The 22,790-nt window shown below is 39.7% G+C and overlaps 1 protein-coding gene and 3 non-coding genes across 6 annotated transcripts in view; 1 reads left to right on the forward strand and 3 right to left on the reverse strand.

Moving 5' to 3' along the window:
* Positions 1-5,242, reverse strand: part of UBE2V2 (ubiquitin conjugating enzyme E2 V2) — a 31,847-nt gene extending 26,605 nt beyond the window's left edge. The window contains exon 1 of one of the 3 annotated variants that reach the window (XM_062568247.1): positions 5,182-5,242. In XM_062568247.1, the coding sequence (XP_062424231.1) occupies positions 5,182-5,197 (16 nt within the window). In that variant the 5' untranslated portion in view covers positions 5,198-5,242. Of the gene's footprint in view, positions 1-4,522; positions 4,599-5,181 lie in introns of those variants that run through there. The other 2 variants (XM_062568246.1, XM_062568248.1) reach the window with 2 other exon arrangements.
* Positions 5,243-9,588: 4,346 nt separating this feature from the next.
* TRNAA-AGC (transfer RNA alanine (anticodon AGC)) lies at positions 9,589-9,661 on the reverse strand. The gene has a single exon. It is a non-coding gene; the product is annotated as a tRNA-Ala (tRNA).
* An 11,722-nt stretch (positions 9,662-21,383) lies between these two features.
* Positions 21,384-21,456, forward strand: TRNAA-AGC (transfer RNA alanine (anticodon AGC)). The gene has a single exon. It is a non-coding gene; the product is annotated as a tRNA-Ala (tRNA).
* A 995-nt stretch (positions 21,457-22,451) lies between these two features.
* Positions 22,452-22,524, reverse strand: TRNAA-AGC (transfer RNA alanine (anticodon AGC)). Its single transcript has one exon. It is a non-coding gene; the product is annotated as a tRNA-Ala (tRNA).
* Positions 22,525-22,790: the final 266 nt, after the last annotated feature.

A 22,790-nucleotide genomic window follows, 5' to 3' on the forward strand; every position in this document is an offset into this window, starting at 1 on the left:
TGGGCAGAAGGCAGGGCAGCATACTGCAATCCTTCCGAATATAGCTTGGATCACCACTATTTTGAATGCTTTCTCACTAGCATCTTCTTGTCTCTTCAAAAGCCACTTTGAGGCTCCCACAGGCTAATTGAGATAGCAAGGAAACAAAATCTAAGCACATTTGGTGACACTAGTAATTGACCTTGAACTAGTACTTTAGATAAATTTAGTTACTAAAGGACTTAAATACTTTTAGTCAGATGAAGTATACGCCATACTCTAGGAAAAAACCTGTTAAGAATGGGGAGTAAGAGGAGAAAGGGTCTGTCAACAAAACAAGCCTGAACAATTTCATAAGAAGTACTTCCTCTACCTTAGGAAAAAGTCTTTCGTAAGGCAAAACACCACAAGCAATAAAAGTATGCAGGTAATTCAACTCCCACTGACTATTCATGAGATTTAGGAACCTAATTCTCACATAAAAGAAGCCTTCTCATTTGTGCTTAGATTTATACTATGGATCATTTCTCTCCAAACACTGAAAGACTAATCTTATTGAAATTTTTTATTTTGTGTCTCCATCCAGGCTAGAATTTTCTCAGATTGCATAATATAATTTATATATGCATTTTAATATTATACCTAGTATCTGGTAACATCCTTGAACTTCAAACAAATTCTTAAAAAAAAAAAAGTGGCCTATCTTGTAATCTTCTATTTATTTACCTGAGAAGCAATGTGTTTAGCCTGTGAGCATACTCTTGCCTAGCCATCATGGCACAAAAATGTAAGTTGGGGCATGTATTTAAGACAGAACTGTAAAAACAACATGAGACAGCTGAATGGTAAGGGAAAAGCTCTCAGAAGAAATACAGTACTTTGCCTATATATGCTACAAAATGGGAAAGCACTGAAGGTCTATATATAACTTAACAGTTATTTGTGAGCAAAATTGTTTTCAACCCAATTTATGGTTTGTCAAGACATTTTACACTGGCAGAACAATACCAGTTGCAATTCCTCGTGCATAGGACAGGATGTAAAAATGCCCCACACAAAGACTGCTGTCTCTCAGAATACAGTATTTTACTACTTTTGTTTTCTCTGACTACTTGCAGCTTTAAGAAATCTCTTCTTACAGAGCTAAAAATATAAATATACAGAACAAGGTTTATGAGGACTGTAAAATTTTCAACATCTTTTTTACTGACTTCTTAGACAGATTTGGGACAAGTGATTAAAAATATCATAGAGGCATAACACAAAAATACAAAGGAGGTATAATCCATCCTGAAAAGGTAAAATATACCTTATTAGATATACAACAGAGGACCATTCAATCCACAAGAAAAGTAACACTCCAATTGATAAGATGAAAGGAGAAACCTATTCATGATGAGTATGAGGATATCTAGATACAAAGCTAATTGTTTTCAATAAGGAAAAGATATTCTTTAAAGTACTATTCCTACATCCGTTTATGAAAAAACTCCAAAGAAGAGTCTCCAAACAGGGTATGGTGATCCATCAATCTCTATGCCCACCACAGAGAAAGACATCAGGAATCGAGATGACATATAAGGGATTTAATGGAAAGTATTATGAAGTCCTACCTCACATTATGGAATCATCTTCAGTGGAAGTTTTTAAGAAAAGGCAAATGAACAATAACAACAACTTGCCAGAAGAGACACACTCAGGCCTTGCCTAACAGCTCAGGGAATTAGATTAAATGCCCTCACGATCATTTCCAGGCCTTCATTTTTAATATTAGCCTCTTCACAGCTAATGTTTTGTCATGCACAATTCTTAGAACAGCTTTCACCACCACTAAATATTTAAAAATAAAAGCAAAAATCAAACTGAAGAAAATAAGACGTCGACAATGAGCATTATGCCACTTCTGTTCAAAGAACTGGTCATACTGAAATTCAATGAGAAAGTTGTTTATGCATGGGCAAGGCAGTTTGGATTTTATAGAAATCGTATTTGTTTGGGATCTAGCAGTGCTCCTTCAAAGACATTTATGCACACTTTCACAGAAGGTTGCTTGTGATTACATACTCTAAGTAAATCAGGAGTAAATGTAAATTAGCCCTCTTCTCTCTCCCCCAAGCTACTTCAATCCTCAGTGGAAGGAGAGGACAACCTTTAATAGCCCAGAGTAAGAACATGTTACTACACACTGCAATCTTAATTCTCATGTTTTCATACATAAGTTGTAATAACAACTTAGTGACACGATCACTGCATTAAGAATACATTCATATTCTTAAATACATACCTTATATACATAAGGTACTTTTAAGTAAATTCAAAATTCTGGAAATGCAAAAAAATAACTCCTTTTAATGCTGTTATTAATTATTTTCTCTTTCTTAAGTTGCATAAGAGGTTTTAAATAGTATACTTTGGTAATTTTTTTTAACCTGAAAACATATTAAATGATTTTTCTCTATAAAATAAGATCAATAAAATGCGTCTCCAGCTAACCAATCTGAAATCAACAGATTACATTTCAACAACAGCCACTCTCTTCTTAGAGAAATTAATTTGCCTTTTTTCCCAAGAGCATCCACACAAATAACATAGGTTTGGATGAACTGAACTGCAACTTAAAAATGAATTTCTAGGTACTGTAATATTTACATTTGAAATTAACCAATAGAGGTGATTTTAGAAAACTGTATGATACTTATTCTGCAACAATATAATGCTGACATACACAGTTCCTTTAGAACATATGAAAGGACAGTTATTGTCAAATATATTACTTTTTCTGAAATGCATGTATTTTTAATGTGCTGGTTCAAAAACAATTTATCTTCAGAAAGAAATATCTGAACTAAGACAACTGACTCTAGTAAAAGTTTTGCTGTTGAGTTCCTTGGGGCTAGAATTCCACTCCTGGACTTCACGCAATAAAAATAATCCTCATTTATTTCAGAAAAATGAGTAAGTTGAACGGTATAGGAAGAGCAGACGAAATTCACTGAGCTAGCTAGAGTTCAGTCTTTTTATTTCTATAGCAAGTCATTCCCTTCCCTCCTCCACAAACAAGTATAACAAACTTTCCTGGCAAGAAGAGTACTTCTGGATGAGTTCTTAGAAAAATCTAAAGTTCTACCTACTATGGGGAAAAAACAAGACACCCCACCATTCCCTAGACCCAAAGCACAATAAGGAGACAACAGTATTTTCCCCATGGAAATAAGTAGTTTGCTTTGGATGCCCTGACTAATTTTTCCAAGCGTTGTGGTGATGATGATTCTGTCTAGTTGTTTCATGATGAATTAAATTTACTAAAATCACTTAAATTTACTAAAAGCATTTAATTTCTGTAACAATGCATGCATGTAGTATTAGCATCTTAGGCTATCTGGGGTAGATTTACATATAAATAATTCTGTACACCTTCCCCATTTTTTAAACTTTAGACATGGCCATATTTCTAAGATGAAAACTACTGCAGTAAATATGTGTATATAGAGGCTTCCAGATATCACATGTAAGACTGCAAAGAATGCGTCTAACAGAAAAGAAACTATGCGTTCAGTCAAAATAGAGCTAAATAGTCTGTAGGAAGACAATAGCTTTTTTGATTATGAATTTTTAGTAACTAGTAATCTAAAATAGCCAGACTGAATACAGCGAGTTGCCAAACGCCAATACTCAATACACATGATGTTGAATAACTTCTTATGTATTACAGAAAACCTCAGGCCAGAGCCCAGGCATAAGCAGAAGCCTTTGGAAGTTGCCGTATAATAAAGCTAATAATAAAACTTCTTTTTAAACTCAGAAACAAAGAAGTATTTCAATAAATGTTGAAACCCACAGGTAAGAAAATACTCAGTTTCTCTAACAGATCCATTCTAACTCAGCTTAGCATGGGCAATAATGCACCTTTTTTGGATTTCTCTTCCTCACCACTCCCAGAGTTCCTCTATGCCCTGCTTTGCTGTAAACTCTCCTGATTCCACTCTCTAAATCCCACTTCCCCAAAGTCACATCACCAAGTGGAGCAGACTCTGCCTATACAAAATAATCTGCACAAGATCTCCTTCTCACAGAATCCACAGTGAGGCACCAAGATCACTTTCAATACACAGAAATTTCTTTTTTATCTTTATAGTCTCTAGCCTTCAATGATCCAATAGACTAGGAACAGAAATAAATTAATTTGACCAACATTCACTCTAGGCTCAATACTGAGATCACTGCATTCCTCTGTCCTGAGCTCTGTCAATCCCACTTACCTCTTAAGAAATCTCAGGGGACAGGAAAGGGGGACAGAATAGGTCCTGAAGCCTTCACCTTTTGCACTAGGGTAAGGATTTTTTATTTTTCAAATCTCTTTTAAAATGAAACTGAGACAGTAGGTCTGTACTTCTTAAATTCTGCATTAAGTACTTAGAGTTGTACTTTTGTCTCTTCCTTTACCAAAATAGTCTGCCATGCAATTGCACAACACATGTTGAGGTTACTGATACAGGATTCTCTCCTGCTCTCAAGTTACAACTTGCAGCTTTTTTCTCGTTACCTGTAAGATAGGCCCTTTGACTCTAGTGTTCACCCAGTGAAAGAGAGCAATACGCTTCACTCCTCCTCCGTTGTTTCCTGAAATGCTGCAGTCAGCACCAAAATTTAGTACCTTCCCCCCCCAAACAAAATATAGGCCTGATACCTTTCCCCCTGCATCAAGGGTCAGGGGAGAGGTAGGACAGTTCTTACTGTAGGCACTACTGCATCTCAACTTTTATACTCACAACACAGGACACTAGCACTTTTTCCTCTAGCATTTTCACTAGGGTAGTGACATGCCCTCCACTCCCCATGCACACATAAATTTATCCATTCCTGCCTCTCAACTGATCAAGTCTCCACTCTACTGCATTAATTACAGAAACCTGATCCCTTTCTTGCACCATTCATTCCTTCGATCAGATTCTCGTAGGGTGCCGCTGCCCTACAGATGTAGCGTGATCGTGACTGAAGCACAGCCTGGCCCGGAGCCCCTACAGATTCCCTTCTCCCTCGAAAGATACCTCCTCCCCGCTCCAGCCCCCTGCCATCAGAGAGCCCCCTCCCCTTCCCGTGAAAGGAGACCTCCCCAGTCCCTGCGAGGGCGTTCCCAAAGCGCAGACCCACCGCCCTGCTTTCTCGCACCAACCCCAGGCCCACCGAGCCCCCCTCACAGACCTGTGGATCCAGCCATCTTGTCCAAACCCCCCCCCACCGGTCCGGGCCTGCACGCGATGCGCGTCACTTCCGCCTGACGCACCGCATCACTTCCCGTACGGCAACGCCGACAGGCAGGGCGGAAGCGGCGGGGGCGGGATGGCGGGGGCGGAGCTGAGGGGAGGGGAAGCCGCGCCCGGGAGCTCTGGGGCTAAGGACGCTCCCGCCCAGGGCGCCAGAACTGGACTACAGCGTATGACTATTTACAAGGAGATACCGAGACACGCATGCGACTGGGTCTCCCTCGACGCCGCAGGCCATGCGGTTGCTTTGGTCCCTCTGGCAGCTGGCTCCTCCTGCAGTCTCACCCGTGGAGACAAACACTCGCACTTGGCTTCCAAGCCGCTTATCTGCTCACTTGCCGGCTAGTTCAGCTTGATACTCGCTAGCGATCACGCACGTACCCTTGCTCCCTTCAGGTGCTGGCACCACAGGCCCGCATGACCCGTAGTCTCACTCGCACTTGATTGCACTTGCTTTGTCTGTCCAGCTGCTGGCAGCACAGGCACAAGGGCCCTCTAATCCATGGTCCCACTCTAGTTCCTGGTACTCGGGCCCTCACTCACTCACTCCAATTGCTAGCACACAGGTCCCTATGGCCTGACTCCAGTTGCTTGCACTTCGACCTCCATCCACACACATGTAGACAGAATACAGAGCCTCTCACCCAGGAAAATAGTTAGAAATGGAACTTAGTAAGAAGATAGGACAGTGTGCTGATCAGCTAAAGGGGCATGGCCAGATAAGCCTACTGACCAGTTGCATTCACATCCAGCTGGCTCTTTCTAATTCCTTATTCCTCTATTTTCCCATATTTGTTCATACCCAAACCATCTTGATTCCTCCCTTTCCCTGCCTTTTCTTCCTCCCCTGAACATCCTCTAAGTCTGCCGCAGTCCCAAAATGCTCTTCCCCTCTGCATCCCACATGGATTGAAGTAATTCCCCTCAGTTGGTAAGGCAGCTGGGAGAGCTGCTCCTATCTTGGGTTTTACACCTGGACCGCAGTGCTGACGCTTCGTGGGCCAGCCCTGGCAAGAGCCAGGTGGAGGGCCTGTTTCTTTGACAGGATTATTCCCCCACCTGTTCCCTCTGTGTTCCTTCCTGTGCATGGAGATAAGCCATTTAGGGGCTGACTTATCTCCCGCAATGGTCCTGGAACTAGCCATGAAAGGGTATTATTTGGGTTCCCCCATATGCTAGTGTTCCTCTGTGCTCCTTCGTGCATGTGAAGAGGAGCTCTTTAACACACTACCTAACCATTTTTAGTTCTTCTGCTGATTCTACTTTTTTATAATGGGCAGTTACAAGTTTTGACCAGACATCTGTAACAGGAATGAGTGGAAGCTTCAGTATTTACACTAATGGAACTAGAAGTAAGCCTTTCAAGGACAGTGAATGAAAATACTACTTAAGCTGCACTTTAATGACTTATGGAGCTCCCTATTATCACAATTTGATTATAAGAATTCTATTCTGTAGCCTGTTTCAATATTTCTTTTGGTGGCAACACTAAGGACACTGAAAAAATACCTTAATATTTACAAACTTTTCTCCACCAACTATTCTATTACCACTGTGGAAAATATTGTGGTCTGGGACAGAATAAAAAGCAACCAGAGTTGCTTTTTCCATTTCCTACTCTTTGTGATAAAGAAGGGCAAAAGGGATACTGAAGATCACTACACAAATCTTCTTGGTTTAAGCAAGCTGACTTACTGCAGTAATTTGAATGTAGCTAAGAGGAAATTATAGCAAGCTACATTTCACTAGCCTATTTCTATTTGCAGTAAAACTAGAACTCCAAGACCAAAGGGAGCACTATGACCATCCAACTTCTGTGTACTCAGACCACTTGTTTTTTTCAGAAAGACTCATTCTTCTTTTTTATGTCATCTTATGATAGCTAGTAATAATACAGCTGTATTTGTACCATTGAAGACATGATACAAATACAGCTATAGTTTACCAGACCAAAGATAACTTGTATTCAGCAAGTCTCTGAAAGCAGACAGAAGATTTCACATTTCATTTACATCTAGGTGTATGACTCATCTTAGGGTTATTAGCAGCAAATTATTCCAATACTGATTTCAACCATGGGAAGTAAAGGTAAAACAGTAGCCAAAAGGGACAAAAAGCATAACATTGCCAGCAAAGGTGAGGTACCTTGTACTAAGTGACTGTAACAGCTTTGTTTCACTCTTCTAATGTTCAGCTAAGCTTACTGGGATAAAATGGAGTTCCTTGAAATATTGATGGTGAGATAAAACATACTTGGTTAATGAGAAGTTGAACAAATTCAAAGGCATAAAATGCTCCTTTCCAGGCTATCGAGTGCTTACATATGGTAACAACTCATCTCTCCTTGTCTTCAGTAAAAAGAATTCTTCCTTGAAATAAAAGTTCTGCTTACATTTTGATCGAAATATTTAAAGTTATGGTATTCATTACTACAAAAACATTTCAGAAACTCTACTGTTAAACATCATATAGCATCACTTACTAAAAAAAAAAAAAAAAAAAAAAAAAAGCTATAGTGTGCTCAGCCCAGAAAATGAGTGTGCCACAATCATGTTGCTAAATAAATTTATTTAAAGAAGTGTTTCAAAGAGTTAAGATTTTTGAGCATATGCTCTGCACACAACCCTCTTGCTGGAAAACAGTGTCCAGAGTTGCCAGGATAGTGGTCCCCAAAACCCCCCTCGCTCCCCTGGTGATTTTCTAACTAATATTTGTAACAAAGTCTCAAGTGTTAGAGAGAAGATAGATAAGGAATAATTATTCCCCATTTCTCAGACTACAACAAACGCAGACATATGGTAGTATTACCTTAAAACAGGTTTACTATAAACAAAAGTTATTTTCCAGAAAATAAATCATCTAACTCATTTAAGCAAGATGTTATACAAGACAAAGTCTATGTGAATGGCAATAATAATAAAAGTCAAACAAAGGTGCATTCTCTGGCATTTTTTTGTATACTGTACTTCTATGCAACTTCTAATTCAGAAAGCACTGGAGAGACATACCAGACTGAATCTGTTTACTTTGTTTCTACACATTTTGCCTAAGCAGTTTGTACTGCCTATCGTAAGCAACAGAATTTTATGAAAGACCCTTTAATCTGACCAAAGCAGTCTTCCTTTGACACGCTCAGCTCTGGGAACTACTTACACTATCATCAGGTAATTTCCCCCACAGGTAGTGATTTGGGGGGCTAGGACCCTATCTCTACCAACACAGTAAATTCTTCACATGATAGCCTAACTGAAGACACAAAACTTCACATGGGATGAGAAAAAAACTCTTACAGCTATTATTCATTAATGTTTATTTATTAGTACTTAGAAGCTCTAACAAATACCAAACATTCAGTATAGGAAGCTGTGCATAAATATAATGGACAGCCGTTAGTCTAGAGCGCTTACAGTTGGAAGCCATAGTCCTAAAAGTGATTGCAGACTGAACCTGTACAGAGCTCCACTGAAGTCACTCATTTAATCAATGCACAATTTGCATCTGCTTAGCAGAGAAAAGCAACATTACTAATCCTCTTCAGAAGAATAGGATGTGTTGGCTATTAAGCAGTCACACAAAAAACTACTGCAGAGTCTTACTCCAAGCAAATGGATATTTAAGTAATTACATGAACGCACATGGGACTCCTGAAGGTGGTAACATTCTCTCCAGTAGGTTTCATTCTACCTACAACTATCTAGCAGTCTTCAAGTTTCAATACCTCTTCTCTCTCCAGTACTTGGAGACAACAAAGGAAATAAGCAAATTCAATTTCCATCCCATCACTCCAGAGGCAAATCCTATCTTTTCACTTCATACAAGGATGTCAAAACTAATTCTCTCCAGAAGTGCCACACATGCATCCATGCTGCAGAGTATCCTTCCCCCTCCTTAAAACCTAATTCACAATTTTTGTTTCTTGATTTTCATGTGTTTTAATATGTATAGTCCCAAGATTGCACAGAATCACTGTATGAATTTTTATTACACAATTTGTGAATGATTTCACTTTCAGTTTTTCCAGGCAAACAAGGGCACCACATTTACAGGCACTAAGTTTTGCTCTGTTTGCTCATGCTGCCAAGATAGAAGTACAAGCAGTTATATACCTGCATAAGATCAATAAGCTTTATTTTTTCTGCTAAGGATTAAATTTTCCTCCCTGTATGTAAAACAAAATATATATATAATTTTGAAAAGAAAAAATTAAATACTGAAGATAGTGATTTTTTTATAATTCCTACATATTTTTATACATATTTTGCTTTTGTATGAAATAGTAATTGTAGTAAGTATTTTTAAGTACTGCTTTTTAATTCACAATGAATAAACTGCTTAAAACATACAGTGGAGAATGCGGGCATCGATCCCGCTACCTCTCGCATGCTAAGCGAGCGCTCTACCATTTGAGCTAATTCCCCAGCTGAAAAAAAACCCACTGTAACAGACAGCTGTACACTCTAGACATACTGATAACCAAAATACAATTGCTATTTATTATAATTGATTGTTTCTTGCTGAGTCATTCCTTCCACTCACCAACAACTGACTGCAACTCACAGCTGGAAGTGTGTGATAAATCTTTCAAAATATACACTATCAGAATAATCTTATTTGTCATAAATTTCATAATACAAGTCTGCTATTTAGCTGTTTTCATACAGAAGCTCATCAAAAGATCAAGAGTCATTTAAAATGTCTTACTGAAAACAAAGTATTACACAACTGTTTCAAATTCAATATGGAAACCCATGTTTTTTCCAATTTTCAAGGCATACAGTTTTTCATGCTCATGAAAAACTTGCCAAAAATATTTAATAAGAGAAAAATATTATATGCTTGATTGAAACTGAGTTTTACATTCCAAGCTTATGCCTATATATATGCACATGTATATATTTATGTCAAGAAGTAAGGAAAAATAAGGAATAGATTTCTTCTCCAGGAAATAATACAGATAATGTTATCTTTTTAGCTTCATAACCCTTTAGGTTCTGAGAGCTTAAAAGACAAATCCACATCTTTCACTACAGAGAAAAAAAACTAGCTTTGCTCCATTCTTGCCATCTTCCCTCTTTCTACCAACTTCCTTTTGAAGGGACAGTGTCTGGCTGCTGCTCTTCTGTGGGGTAACACAGTCAAGCAGAATTAAAACACATCTGTACTTTCCTTGTTTATTACCTCCCCAAATGCACTTCCCTACAATAAATACATAGATTCTAGCAACCTTAAAACACTGACTTTATGAAAAATGAATACATACAAGCACGACAAATGTTTGCATGACTTGACACAGTACATAAACCTTGTACCATAGGCAGGTACACAATTATGTACAATAGTGGCTTGTCTTCTTAACGTATTATTAATTTACATCTTTATCAGAGCAAATATTTAACTCAGAAGAGTCTACAGATTATTGAAATGAATTACCAGACATAATAGTAACCTTTTCTTAACGCTCTCATATTTTTCTCAAATACTATAGTCATCGTAATACAAAAGTATTACCATGTTTTGCTGTGATTTCATTCAGAACTCAAAAAATACAGCAGACAAAACAAAGTTTGTAGACAGAAGCAATATCTACTACTAGATCAACTGATATATTTTGAAAAAGTCACACGCACACACACCCAGCCCCACACACGCCGGCTTCAACCACCAAGAGCAGGTGCCAGTTGCATGTGCACTGGACACTAGTGCCTACGTCCCCATGGTAGCAACCCTGCCAGCTTGGGCTGCCCCACTTGGGCCACAGTGCATCAGCTCAACCTGGCCAGCGTGGCTGCTGCTGACAGAAGCTGGGCAAGGGCGAAACAGGCCTGCTTTCCTGCTGTTGGGCTTGGGCCAAGCAGCCTGGGGCCAGAGGTGGCTTGAGCCCAGGAGGTTCCTCTCTGTTCTCTACGTGCTCTGTGCTTAGTCACCACTACTGCAGTGATGCACTCTCAAGAGACCTGTCTCCACACCTTGTCTTCTGTTGCTCTGCGCCTGCATAACCTCTCCCAGTTGTTCCATGCCTTCAGCCACATTTCCTCAGATTACACCTCTCCCCTTCCACAAAATGCTGTCCTCGGTATTCTTGTATACTTCTGCAATTTGCACCCCCTAGTGCTCTGGTCCTTTCCTTTATTCCCTCTTTACCCCAGCCTCCTTCCTGCTGCTTCCTTCCCTAAACCCAACTACACATACTGAAGCATGGATGAAATGAGAAGTGGGATCAGGAAGTCTTGATGGGGATTGGAAAGCTCTCAAGGGAAACATGTTGAACTTGAGCTGGATCATGATGTGCTGGAGTTTTGAACAATCTGCATGTGAATGCAAGCCAAAGTTGCATGCAGTTTTTGTTTCTGCTGGGAGTGAATGTTTTTGTGGGTGTTCACTAAAGGCCACCTGATCAGCAAGAGGAAGAAAATGAGGCCTTCTGCAGACAGTTGGAAGTAGCCTCATGATGACAGGCCCTTGTTCTCATGGGGGACTTCAACCACCCTGATACCTGGTGGAAAGACAACACTGCTAGGCACAAACAGTCCAGGAGCACTGACAGTAACTTTTTGACACAGGTGGTGGAGGAGCCAACGAGGAGAGGTGTGCTGATGGACCTTGTACTAACAAGCAAAGAAGGACTGGTTGAAGATGTGAAGGTCAGGGGCAGTCTTGGCTACAGTGACCATGAGATGGTGGAGTTCACGAACCTGTGAGAAGGAAGCAAGCCAGTAAGTAGGATTGCAATCCTGGACTTCAGGAGAGCGGACTTTCGCCTCCTACTTGGAGGAATCCCATGGGTTATGCCCTAGAAAGAAGCGGAGGGGCGGGGAGTCCAAGAGGGTTGGTTAATATTCAAACATCACCTCAAGCTCAAGAGTGGTGCATCCTTGTGAGTAAGAAGTCAAGCAAAGGGGGCGGGAGACCTGCAGGGATGAGCAAGGAGCTCCTGGCAAAACTCACACAGAAAAATAAAGTACACAGAATGTGGAAGAATGGACAGGCCACTTGGGAGGAATATAAGAATGCTGTTAGAGTATGCAAGCATGTGATGAGGAAGGCTAAGCCCCATTTGGAATTACATCTTGCAAGGGATGTCAAGGACAACAAGAAAGGCTTCTTCAAATACATTAGTAGCAAGAGGAAGACCAGGGAAAATGTGAGCCCTCTGCTGAATGCAGTGGGTGCCCTGGTGACAGAGAATACAGAGAAGGCAGAGTAACTGAATGCCTTCTTTGCTTCAGTCTTTACTGCTAAGACCAGCCCTCAGGAACCCCAGAGCTTGGAGATGAGAGAAAGTCTGGAGAAAGGAAGAGGTTCCCTTGGTCAAGAAGGATCAGGTTAGAGGTCTTTTGGGCAAACCTGACATCCATAAATCCACGGGCTCCAATGGGATGCACCCACGAATAATGAGAGAGCTGGTGGATGTTGTTGCCAGGCCACTTTCAATCATCTTTGAAAGGCCATGGAGAACTGGAGAGGTGCCTGAGGACTGGAAGAAACCCAGTGTCCCTCTAGTCTTCAAAAAGGGCAAGAAGGAGGACCAGGAAATTACAGGCCAGTCTGCCTCACCTCCTTCCCTGGAAAGGTGATGGAACAGCTCTTCCTGGATGCCATCTCCAAACATATGGAGGAAAAGAAAGTGGTTAGGAGTAGTCAGCATGGATTCACAAAGGGGAAATCATGCTGAGCCAATGTGATAGCCCTCTATGATGGAATGACAGACTGGGTAGATGAGGTGAGAGCAGTGGATGTTCTCTTGACTTCAGCAAGGCTTTTGACACTGTCTCCCATCCTCCTAGGCAAGCTCAGGAAGTGGGGGTTAGATGAGTGGACTGTCAGGTGGATTGAGAACTGGCTGAAAGGCAGAGCTCAGAGCGTTGTCATCAGTGGTGCCGAGTCCAGCTGGAGGCTTGTAGCTAGTGGAGTTCCCCAGGGCTCAGTACTGGGTCCAGTCTAGTTCAGCTTCTTCACCAATGACCTGCACGAAGGGACAGAGTGCCTCCTCAGCAAGTTTGCTGACCAAACTGCTGGCAGGAGGGGCTGATAAATCCAAGGACTGTGCTGCCATTCAGAGAGACCTGAACAGGCTGGGCAATTGGGCGGAGAAGAACCTCATGAAGTTCAACAAGGGCAAGTGCAGTGTCCTGCACCTAGGGAGGAATAACCCCGTGCACCACTACAGGCTGGGGGCTGACCTGCTGGAGAGCAGCTCTGCAGAGAAGGACCTGGGCGTGCTGGTGGATGACAAGTTAATCATGAGCCAGCAATGTGCCCTTGTGGCCAGGAAGGCCAATGGTATCCTGGGGTGCACTGGGAAGAGTGTTGCCAGCAGGTGGAGGCACATGATCCTTTCCCTCTACTCAGCCCTGGTGAGACCACATCTGGGGTACTGCATCCAGTGTACTGTGTTCTGGGCTCCCCACTACAAGAGAGACATGGAGGACTGCAGCACCTCTCTTATGAGGAATGGCTGCAAGAGGTGGGCCTCTTCAGCCTGGAGAAGAGAAGACTGAGGGGGAATCTTATCAATGTGTGTAAATATCTGAAGGGAGAATGTCAAGGGGATGGGGCCAGACTCTTTTCAGTGGTGCTAAGCAACAGGACAAGAGGCAATGGGTACAAATTTAACCACAGGAAGTTCTGCGTGAATATGAGAAAAAAAAATTTACTGTGAGGGTGACAGGGCACTAGAACAGGTTGCCCAGAGAGGTTATGGTGTCTCCTTTTCTGGAGTTATTCATAACTCACCAGGATCTGATCCTGTGCAATGTCCTCTAGGTGACTGTGCTTGAGCAGGTTGGATTAGATGATCTCAAGATGTCTCTTCCAACCTCAACCATTCTGTAGTTCTGTGAATGTAGTTGATTAATCCAGCATTTTCAGAACTCAACCAAATCCAGGGGCTGACTTTATCTCCTCACTCTGCACTTTCCCCACATTTATTGTTTCAACTATGGCAATCTCTCAGCCAGTATCTTTGAAACATAAACTTATGTGTATACACAAACTTTATGGATATAAAATGACATACTCGATAAGTGAACTTGGACTCCAGTTCTCTGTAGAGTATGAAGATTTTACAAACTTCTCCTGATTTGACAGGGCAGTGTGGATTTATGCTCTTCTCTGTAGGCCGTATGTATAGTTGCACATACGGCTACCTTAATCTACCACACTGTGGCATTCTGACTGTTGATTAAGCTTATGCTCTTCCATTTACAGAGAAGCAGAGGTTATTGCTGTGCTGTAGCCCTATACCAGACAATGAATGTTTGACAAGTTATTTTTCATTTCACAAAAAAACGCAGCATAGAAGAGATTAATCATCCATAAAGTTTAAGTAAAGCTAAAGGGAAATCAACTGGACATCTGAATGAAAGCAAAATTGTCACCTGACTGGTTTATAACTGGCCTGACTTGTTTTCATGTTGTCTTACCAGCTTCTGCTGACACTGAATCTGATAGTTTATTCACATTAGCACTGACATGTGATAGCTCACTTGTAGCTCTTCTGCATACACATTCGATTGTTTCTGGAGGTGGCTTATTTGACAGGTGGCAACATAAAGCAGGAATAGTTTAATCTACTGTCTTTATTCTGGATGGGAGTTCACATGGTGTTTGACATACTTTCAAGTCAATTTGCCACAAATTTCCTGATGGTGCCTGCAACAGCTAGCCACTAGAAAATATGTGAAGAAAGAATATAGTACCCAGAAAAAAGAATGGAGTTAGTTGTCAGCTCTCTAAAGGCAGGAAGGGTGCAAGTGAGAATAAGAATCAAAGACAAAGCTAAATTTGTCTAAATTTAAGTTGCATTAGATAAATTTCCAAAAATACTAAAGCTAGATCTGACAAAGTTAAATACAATTCTTGTTTTTGATGAGAGTGAACGTTTGTATGTGGTTTATTAATATTTGTAGAATGTTTTAGAGGTCAGAAACAGCATAAAAGTGATGTACTTGTAGCGCTTGTGAAGTAAAGAGGGATCTTTGCAATATAAATATCTCATTTCAGCTGCTAGAACATGCACACAAGATTCAGCACATTTTCTCTGCTGAAAACATTAGATGGAAAACATACTAGGTTTCCGTACCACAAAATCTGAGTTCTTTCTGAAAGTTAATTGAAATAATTGACCAGTTATTGTGAACACACAAAGCTTGAGCAGGTCCACAGAAGGCACTGTCAAGAAGGCACTGTCATTGCACATATCTCTCAGTGTTTAGACTTCAATGAGAAAAAAAAAGAGTCATTCTGGTAGTGAAGTTTCTGAATATTTATGAGGAAACTACTCTGCAAAGGCTACCAAAGCAACAACCACATTTTCTTGTGTAGAAAGCCTTCCTATAGCAAGCAGTTGGTTCGTGCTAGCAACTATGATATAAAATCCTAGGGAAGTAAGGCACATGTGTTTTTCATGTGATGTTTTTTAGACAGATTCAGCTACATATTGACTCTCATCTGTGGCTAATAGCACCTCCTCATCTAATTATCTATAGCAATTTGGAGTGAGGTAGCTAACAACTAATAACTCCATGGCAGAGCCCAACCTTTTTTAGTAGGATGACAAAATGCTTACTTAGAACAGGCAATCCTGAATACTTCCTGGTGGTGTCTGTGTTGATTTTGTTTAGTATTCCCATGATCTTTTATTCCTTTGAGAAGCTGAAATAGTTTAAATTTTACTAGCAGAATATTCAGCAAAAGGTATACTTGTGAGCTACTGAAAGGTACTAGCTTTTACCACCAGAAAATCTGCTCAGCTTTTGCTTAAGGTAAGTTTTTTAATCTCTTTTTTTTTAACTTTTTTGGGGAAAAAAGGTTCAGTAATATGGAAAGATAACAGAATTACAAATGTTCTGGGGATGGGTTAACGCTAAAACCTTCAGGGACACCAAGGGAGTGAGAAGAGAACAGACAGCTGGACAATCTTAGTTGCCTGCACAGTTTCACCAACCCTTCTGGCAAAACAGACTGAAGGTAAATTTTCCCATCCTCTAGTAAAACTGCCATTTCTGGACACACAGTTAATAAAGGTAATCTGATAATATGGTACTGAAGGTTCAGAGGTCAAGCTTTTTTCTTAGCGTAAGCCAAGTTTTTACAAACCAACCTGAAATTTTATAGTCTTTTTAAGGAAAAAAAAAAGTAACATACAAAAATATATTGTAAATTCACATTATTTAGGAGTCATACTCTCAAATGCTATGAACTACAAGAAATAGAGCTGTGAGATCAGAGTTCTGCCCTCCTTAAACATGAGTCCATAGGTATATTTACACATTACTTTTTGCAACTTCTATCCTCAGAGTAGTGCTAAGAAAATGCAGGGACATGAATCTAAGCATGAATTACATGAATCTAAGCATGAATTTACATCTTTAAAATATGTTTAGGTTTACCTACAGGTATACGCTGAGCCATTATTATTTCTATTCAAGGCCATCACATCCAGGGAACCCAGAACAAAATCTGCTTTTTTGCTCCATGTTGCCCTCTGCACCCTCCAACAGGTACAGTGGTGGGTAGCTTCAACACTGGCCTGCTAAGGAGGGACCACCAGAACTGGGTGCTGGGAAGCGCTGCTGTAAGGGTGCAGCTTGCTTTGAAGACTCACCCGCCATCCCACAGGCAGTACCAAAGACCGGGAAGCCACCTCTCTGCGTGACTTGTTCATAGTCCCACGTTAAGACAGGTGTGGTGGAGAAAGCCATTTGTGGCGGCGCCGGCGGCGACAGCGGCCGTTAGGGGGCGCTGGCGCACGCGCTGCCGGAGAAGCTTCTAGCACACAGTGGGGGGCGGGGCGGCAACGGCTGGTGGCGGCGGTTGGAAGCGCGTGCAGACGGTTGAGTCCGTAATCGCGGAGCGCGGAGAAGAGAGTGATTTGCAGCCCTTCCTATTGCTGAGAGGTTTCCTGTTCGTGAGTTTTGTCCTCGTTGTCGCTTTCACGAGGCTTTGTGTTTCGAGGTGTTTGGTGCTTGCTTCAGGGTAAGGTGCGGATGGGCACCCTCCATGGAGGGCTCTGGCTGGGGGTGCTGCCTAGAAGGGAGAATGGCAGTGGAGGTTCTTACCTTCTTACCCCTGCAGTACCAGTATGAACTGGGCCTCAACTCGCCTTCCTCCTTAAAACACCAATTTTACTTTGTATTAGTAAAAGGTGTTGTTTTCTTCTCAGATGTTCAGTCGAAGTTTATTCAGAACGTATCACCACATCCCAGAAACAAACAGAAGGATTGAATTGGAGAATTAACTCGGGTCAAAAAACTTGATGAAGTGGGTGCTAATTTAAACTTACTGTGTTTTTAATTCAGTTTGGTTGTGATGTTTTTGTGCTATACTTGTGAGTGCACTGTAATTAAATAGCTTCATCAGTGAGTGCAGATTTCATACTGATAGGGACGGTTTCCCTGTTTAAATTCTAGAGTGACCGGGCAGTACAGCAGTGTATGTAGTTAATGAAGACAAATGCTAGGGTTTTCGAGTGGGCCTAAGTAAGCAGATGATAAGCATACATTGAATTTCAGTGAGTTCTATGTGCCGTATACCCTTAATCTCTGAATACAGCAGCCAAATATATTTTTCAGATCATTCTATGTAAATAGTTGTTCTGGTCTTGTTTTCTCGTGTGTGTGTGTGTGCACACAAGTGTGAGGGGGAAATGGTTCTTCTCAAAACTACTTCATTATACTGGAGAAATTATCATTTACTGGTGAGTAGATGGTTTTATTCCTTAATCCACAGGAGGGAGCTCAAGATGCAGGAATACTAATAAGTTGTTTTTTTTTTTTTTTTTTTTTTTTTCTCCTACTGATGCATTTAACAGAAGATTAGGCCATTAGCCTTGCAGTGAGACCTGTAGTTCCAATTTGCACATTCAGAGATGCTCACTAGTTACATCTGGTTCAGAAATAGGATCCTTCCATTTAATTCTGTTACGTTTTTGTGTAGTGAGGGTGAGGCAGTGCCAGAATCTTCGTCTCACAGGAATGCGGCAAAAAGAGAGTTCAGTTTGATCATCTGAGAGACTTGGTTTTGTGATGTTACAGAACCACAATATGTAACATGTATTAAAATGATATATAATTAAAATGCAGCCCACCACTTCTTCCTTGGAGAAGACATAGGGTAGTTTTGTAGATAGAAGATGCTGCCTGAGTAGCTGAGTGTTTCCTGTTCTACTTGTGATGAAGTTGAGCACAAACAGGAGCTGCTTTTGGCCCCTACCTGTCTGTGAAAGACAGGAACAAGCTTCGGGACGTTCCTTCTGCTGTGCATTCTAGCATTTTGCTAAAGGGTTAATGCCATAACTCGTGTTCCAGTGCAGGCTGGTACTGTGTCTGATGGTGTCAGCAAAGTAAACTAAGTCTGACTTACATTAAATAGAAGATTTTTATACAGCAGAGTTTTTTTCTGGGGGAGTTGATACAGCAGAAGAATAACTTTCATGTAAAGGTAATGCAACCTAATATTGCCTAATAAACATTCACTTTCTCTGATTCTGTGATACTTGCTTGTGGCTAAGAACAGACTTAATGTTGGCAGAGCACTCCCATAGGCATTCTTTTTGAATTACATTATGTCACACTGAGAACTACATAGAGAATAACTTAGGATATATATCTTAAATACGTAGTTCAACAAAATCTTTTAAAAATGTATACTGAATGATTTATTTCATGAGTGCAAATATAACCCTGGTTATAAAAAAACAAATACTCATATTTCAGTAATAACCTAAATTGCAAGGACTAGGATTTAGCTACTGTGCTTTCTGAAATCACCAAGTTCTTAGCACCTTGAGAGAGTTGAAGGATCACTACATGCCAGTGTGATCTGTGTATCTTAAAGAATGTCAGGCAAATCAAGAAAGAAACTGTATGAGAGAAGGTTTTTTTTTTTCCTAAGAATTATTAAATAAATGTAGTTCCGGAGATTCTTTTCTTCAGAGAAGCAATGATGTAAAAAAAAATGTTTTTTCTTAGAATCAGAGCAAATAAAAATGCCAAATTACTGCAAGATTTCTGAAGGATTAACCAGATTCCCCTTTTGTCTTTTCTAAGCAAAGAGAAATACAGTCCTCCAAAATTCCTTTTCATAGGATTTTAGCAAAGTCAATTGTTTGTCTTTCCGTTGCTGGCTCCTATTTCTTTTTATCCGTTTCATGTTAATTTTCTGACAGATTAATGAAGAGTCAGCTGTCCACTGATTAATAACACACAAATTACAATAGTTAAAGACACTCTGAATCAGCAGCTGTTTGGGAAAATGTAAGTACATTGGATATAGCTTGGATCCTCCAAGTTAAATGATGATGTAGAGAGTGAGGATGTGAGAGGCTGAAAGGCTAAAGCATGTTGATACTTGATTCTTGTGGAGATCAGAGTATCTATGTCAGTCACCTTAGGTCAACAAATCTTTATGTTCCATGTGTAGCTAAGTGGATCTCATTATATTTCATGATTTCACACAAATGTAAATTAGAAATAAAGTAAACTAGAGTTACTCTTTTTATTTTTTTAGTGCCACTTTAAAAGACAGAAGACTAACCCTTTAACTTCAATTAACAGGAAACATTGGAGACCTGTTTTACTTAATGTTCTCTGACTGCAGCCAAGCCACTGTCTGTGCTGTTTCATTATACCTGTGATTTTTTTTTGTTTATACATATGTATTTCTGATAAATGTGTATCATGTATGTGTGACTGTATTACCAGATAATGTGAACTATTATTTTCCCTCACAAAACAATGGTACTCATTATTAAGGAAATTAAATAAGCATGCAGACTACAGTAGGGATGTGAAATACTTGCTATCTGAGCCTTCCTGGTTATGTGTTCTACAGAAACCTTTACCAAATGAGTGTGTTATTATTCAAGACAACCGTCTTTAAAAGTTGGCCAGTCTTTTGTGTCCTAGTTTTAAGAGGTGACTGTGTTCATATTACTGATTTTTCTACCTGTTACACCTTGTTAAGAAGATTAATTTCATTTAATCAATATGACATGAAAAGACTTTTATTTTTCTTTTCCAAAGGAAATGCTTTGTGAGCAGGTTAGAAAACCATAAGGGTTTTTGGAGAGTCGGATAGAATTTCTCCATTGTCTAAACTTTTGCTTTTGGCTTATTTACAGCTTTTAAAATTTTCCTGTTTTAAAATTTATATACATGGAATATATTTTAAAGTTTTATCTTTATTGTGCCTTAAGCCTAAGTGTTCTCTGTTGTCTAGTTTAATTTATATATTAAAATTAACTCACCTGTTTCTAGAACAATCACTTCTTTTTATTTGAAGTATTTGATGCTCGAAAGTACCAAGAACCTGGGCAGGGAAGGGGGGTGGTTGTTGCTGTTTTGAGGAGAACTAGAAAACCAGTGGGGAGATGAGCAGGAACATACTTGTAGAAAATCTCCCGTAATCAGAATGGCTGTACATTTGGAGTGTGAACAAACTGATCTGTGCAGGATTTTAGTGTAAAACAAAGATACATTTTGCAGTGTTCCATTTGTCAGGGAACTTCCCTTGCTCTTTGTGTAACTTAGGCCCAGAAGTCTGTTGCCCCAAGAGGCTATTTCAGTGGTCAAGAACAGCCAGAGTGAAAGAACACTACTGTTCATTATGCAGTCAAATCTATTATATTACGAACTCTGGAAATGGATAAAGTCACTTGGCTGATTCTCTTTCACCTAGGGATTATAAATAGGAAAAATCTATTTTAGAAACATAAAATCACATTTCTCTGAAATCATGATGTTTGCTGCAAACATAAATCAACCATTACTTGGAAATGCAGACCTTCTATTTTTCAGACTCAACTAAACTGGATAAAACATTGTAACATGCTGTTAAATCAAAGAGTCAGATTTCAAATTAGGCAAAATTCCAAATAAAGCTGTCAAAAAAATTTGCTTTAAGAAAGACGTAATTGTTTCTACAGTTCACTGGAAAATAATGTTCTGTTACCTATGAAATTGCAGAGCCAGGCTCTGACTGACCAGCTGCCAGTGCGATTTTTTTTTTTTTTTTTTTTGGTAAAAGGTTTTGTGTTTGTGCTTAAGACAGCAGATCAAATTTCAGTGTGGTTTCTACTGAGTCTATTAATGAGGAACACAAAATTACTGAGTGGCAGTAAGCTCAGTTGTTTTCTGGTAGGGGGAATTAGCTCAAATGGTAGAGCGCTCGCTTAGCATGCGAGAGGTAGCGGGATCGATGCCCGCATTCTCCATTTTGCTACTTGCAAGTGTGTGTCTTTGTTGCCAGTGTGATTAATACTTTGAACTTCTGTTTTCCTGCTTTGAGAAAGAGTTTTGTAAATTCCTGTTTTACATAAAATTATGATAACTGCCTGCACAAAAAAGAAATACAATTTCTGTTGATGGGTTTTAAAGAATAAATCAAAAGCACACTTAACAAGTTGCACTGTTTTGATTTTTTCATTGTGATACAATTTCAGGGCTCTATGTATTTCTTTATGGTCTTTTTTTAAATTCAGGTGCATTTTTTTTCTATAGCAATTTTATAAAGATATGAAATGAACCAATTTTAAGATACACATGCATGATATGAATGATTTATTTAAGTAGTTAAAGTTGATCAAATATAGGCATCTTTTTAAAGTGCAAATTATTTTCACAAGGATTGAGGGAGAAATTGAAATGTTGAGACGTTTAAAAGAAAGCCAGTGCAGGTGATCTGACACAGAAAAGAGTATGAGCTAACTAGCTAAACAAGCTAGTGTCAGAAAATAATTCTGTAAAATATAATGCAAGATTAATGCCTCTAGAGATTGAGGTTAGGAAGAAGTGTATCATGCCCATCCTTGGTAGAAAAGCTGGGGCAAGATAGTTGGAAAGATGGTAATTCTAAACCAGTGAGATAATACTTCTTCATACTTCTGTGTCTTTTCATAGGAGACTTTACTAAATACTCACAGAATTAAAATCTAAAAAAGGAAAAATAAACCTATTAATGTATATGTATGGGACAAGTGAATTTATTTCCTGTGTTACATATTGACACCATTGGTATTAAATACTTTCATAAAGAAATGATTCTTCAGCTCATGAGTGCAGTCTACTAATTGAGATTATACTTTTTTATGAATTATTTATTTGCCTTATGAAATAGTATGTGTTGATAGCTATGTATTTTCTTTTAGAAACCTGAACAACATATGGAAGAAAATCTATACCATTTCTTTTTCCAGTCTTCTCAAAACACTGGAGAATGCGGGCATCGATCCCGCTACCTCTCGCATGCTAAGCGAGCGCTCTACCATTTGAGCTAATTCCCCTTACATGTTAGCAGAAAAGGTGGATATAGTTCTGCTGAATCACAGCTCGGCTGTCTGAGATTTAGCTGTTTTCCTTTGCTGAATCAATCTGTTTATTCAGTAACAGCTCATCATCAGTGTGGAAATTATCATATGAAAAGCCTATTAGTTTAAGAGCCAGAGTATTGACTTGATTTAGGAGAAGCAGTGGTATCAATACACTTTCTGCTATGTTATTTTGATTAAATACTACTTACTTTCTAGAATAAAACCTCCTCCAATGTTTG

The sequence above is a fragment of the Rhea pennata genome, chromosome 2, assembly GCF_028389875.1.
Source record: "Rhea pennata isolate bPtePen1 chromosome 2, bPtePen1.pri, whole genome shotgun sequence".
In the NCBI taxonomy this organism is placed as follows: Eukaryota; Metazoa; Chordata; class Aves; order Rheiformes; family Rheidae; genus Rhea; species Rhea pennata.